A 2,665-nucleotide genomic window follows, 5' to 3' on the forward strand; every position below is an offset into this window, starting at 1 on the left:
CATACTAGTACTATACTGAAATCATACACTGGACAATCTGTGAAAACTGGAATTGGTAAAAACCAGGGAGTAGTAAAATGGTCTAGAGTTACACTTACTGGTTGTCATCGCTTTCATAATATTGGGCAGAACTGCCCGTTTGCCATGCGATGTAAAATAAATAAACAACAACAACAACAACAACACCTGATCACTGCAGTCAGTTTGCGCTCCCAGATTGGAGACCGCACTGGAATGATCTAGATGAAACTGTGACCGTCAACAGTTACTGTACTGCATGATTACCTGGTCAGCGCAGTCACCATGGTCGATGGTCACGCAAGCAAATGCGCAACCAGTTCACAAAAAGACAGAGAAGACATGAAGCTGACGTCAGGCACAGTCAGTCACTGCGAGTGCGAGCAACGTCAGCAAGGCTTTGCTACCTGTCGCCATGGTCGCGGTGCTACAGAAGGCGCCATGCAAGGAGGAGTGCTAGTGCAGAACTTCAGTAAGGCTAAACATTGTCCGGTATGGCAACATGTATGTCAGATTATCGATGCATCACCATTATGTGACCCTGTGACCATGTGACTGTGTTTTTTGCTAGTCACCAGAGTCAAGGGAGTCATGGTTTATACGACTCCCTGCTGGTCACCTGATCCCCAGTATACAAGAACAACATCCCATCTCTACTAGCGTGAAGTACAGTCAGTATGCTGTGTGGTCTACTAAAGCTGCCTGTTCGTTGGGTGCCATTAGTATTAGCATGCCCATTCATCTACTCTCACCATGTAGACTGGCCAGCATCCACACACCATCCACACACCATCCACACATCATGATTGTACTTCGAAGTATCCATGTAATCATTAGCCCTTCTGGAGCTTGCTCAGTTCTACTAGTAGTTCCTGAGTTCCTGGGTGTTGATTTTATCATCAGACTGTTTCTACTCTTACCGGAGGGGTATCGTTGCACAGTTGCAAGAACGAAGCCCTAGCTGTCCGGACTGCACGAAGCCAACGCAGGTCCAAGCACATCAAAGAGGTGACCAAAGCCGAGGAGCCGCGAAGACAGGAATCGTGTGTGCTTCAGCTCGTACAACGCCGCAGCGGTACATCCCCGGACTTCGCGAAGACGACAGCCGCCATGATGAGAGCCACAGTTCTCCTCATGGCCAGTCTGCTATGGATTGTGCAGATGACCTGGACGCCATGCCAGGCAGGTGAGTACTCCGGGCCGCCGACAGAAATACAGCCGGCAGGTAGTAGCCGCAAGTTGAAGTAGATCTAGCTAGGCTAGCTGCACCATACTGTCCATAGGCATAATGATTGCCATTATTGGGGGTTGCAGACGATGCAGTCGCAGCGAACCATATGACTGTTGTAATTAAGTTACTTGAGCATTGAATGATGATATGATGACTCGGGAGGATGCATGCGGAATCGGGAGGATGCTACGTGTGGAGTTGGGAGGGTGCAAGTGGAATCGGTTGGCGGCTATAGTACAGGTAGACTCCCTTTAATTCGAACCTCAAATTGCCAGGCACTTACTTCGAATTATCCAGAACTTCTAATTATCCAAATGCAGCCCCATGAACTGATATGTATGTCAAAATGCTTGAAATCGCATGCTGAATATTTTTGCACATTTTTATTTGCATCAACGAAACACAGGTGGTCATACCGGTCATGTACAACGAATCATCAAAACACTGGATCGACACAAAATCATTTTGAAACTATCTTCATCTTCTAGTGAAGAAGTAACAGTCACTGCAGCTTTCCTGAAACAATTTCAACTAAAAAAACTGCGCTGCCTAATCCTCGTCATGAAAGGCCGTCGGACAGCAGCATGTCGTTCTGAAGAACGGAAGTGGAGCATAGGCATCGACAATATTTACGACAATAGTGTTGTTGTGCGCCAACATCTCCGCGCACGAGCTGGCGCGGGAAGAAAGGCCATCGAGATCCGCGAAGAGAGTCGGCCACCTGGAAGAAGTAGTCTTCAATCAAACCTTTGCAATTATTTGCCTCGCACGGGCTTGAATCAAATTTCGAGAGAAGGTGGGTTTCTTGAACGCTATAGTCGATCCTGCAGCGGACCATCGATCGATTTTTGAGCTACTCTTGGCTAGAGAAGGAGAAAAGAATGAACTTCGAATTACAAGGATAGCAACTCAATCTCACTTCGAAATAAGCGTTCAAAGGACATAGCCAATGTACTGTAAACAGCTCTTCTGTACGAAGACTGGGTTCGAATTATCCAACCGGCGCACTTTTCGTACTTCGAATTATGCATTCGATTTTGACTTGAAGTGACTTGCAGAAGATCGGTACGACGAAAAAGTTCGAATTACACGGAATGTTCGAATTATACCGTATTCGAATTAGAGGGAGTCTACCTGTATTGCGGCTTCAGTAATAATCTTCTCAAATTCATTTTTTATTTTTATTTTACTGGATGTTTACTGTCCTGCGGTAGTCCGAGCCGACAACCAGCAGTCGTGCATGTCGCAGTTGCTCCACGCCTCCCATCTCAACTCCAGCCTCATTCCACACATCGAGCACCTTCTCCTCAGGCACGGGCTGGACCAGGCCACGTTCAGCACGGGTGACTACAGCGCGGTATCCGGACTCCTGAGACACATTGGTATCAAGAACCCGGTGGAGATCTTCCATATCTA

The 2,665-nt window shown here is 47.2% G+C and overlaps 1 protein-coding gene across 1 annotated transcript; it reads left to right on the forward strand.

The window, feature by feature from the left end:
• Positions 1-828: 828 nt before the first annotated feature.
• Positions 829-2,659, forward strand: LOC135807019 (uncharacterized; the record flags this gene model as incomplete). Its single annotated transcript, XM_065321114.1, is given in 2 exon segments — positions 829-1,204; positions 2,464-2,659. Coding segments are annotated over 2 exon segments (272 nt in total), but the record flags the coding sequence as incomplete, so codon positions are not given.
• Positions 2,660-2,665: the final 6 nt, after the last annotated feature.

The sequence above is a fragment of the Sycon ciliatum genome, chromosome 1, assembly GCF_964019385.1.
Source record: "Sycon ciliatum chromosome 1, ocSycCili1.1, whole genome shotgun sequence".
Taxonomy (NCBI): domain Eukaryota; kingdom Metazoa; phylum Porifera; class Calcarea; order Leucosolenida; family Sycettidae; genus Sycon; species Sycon ciliatum.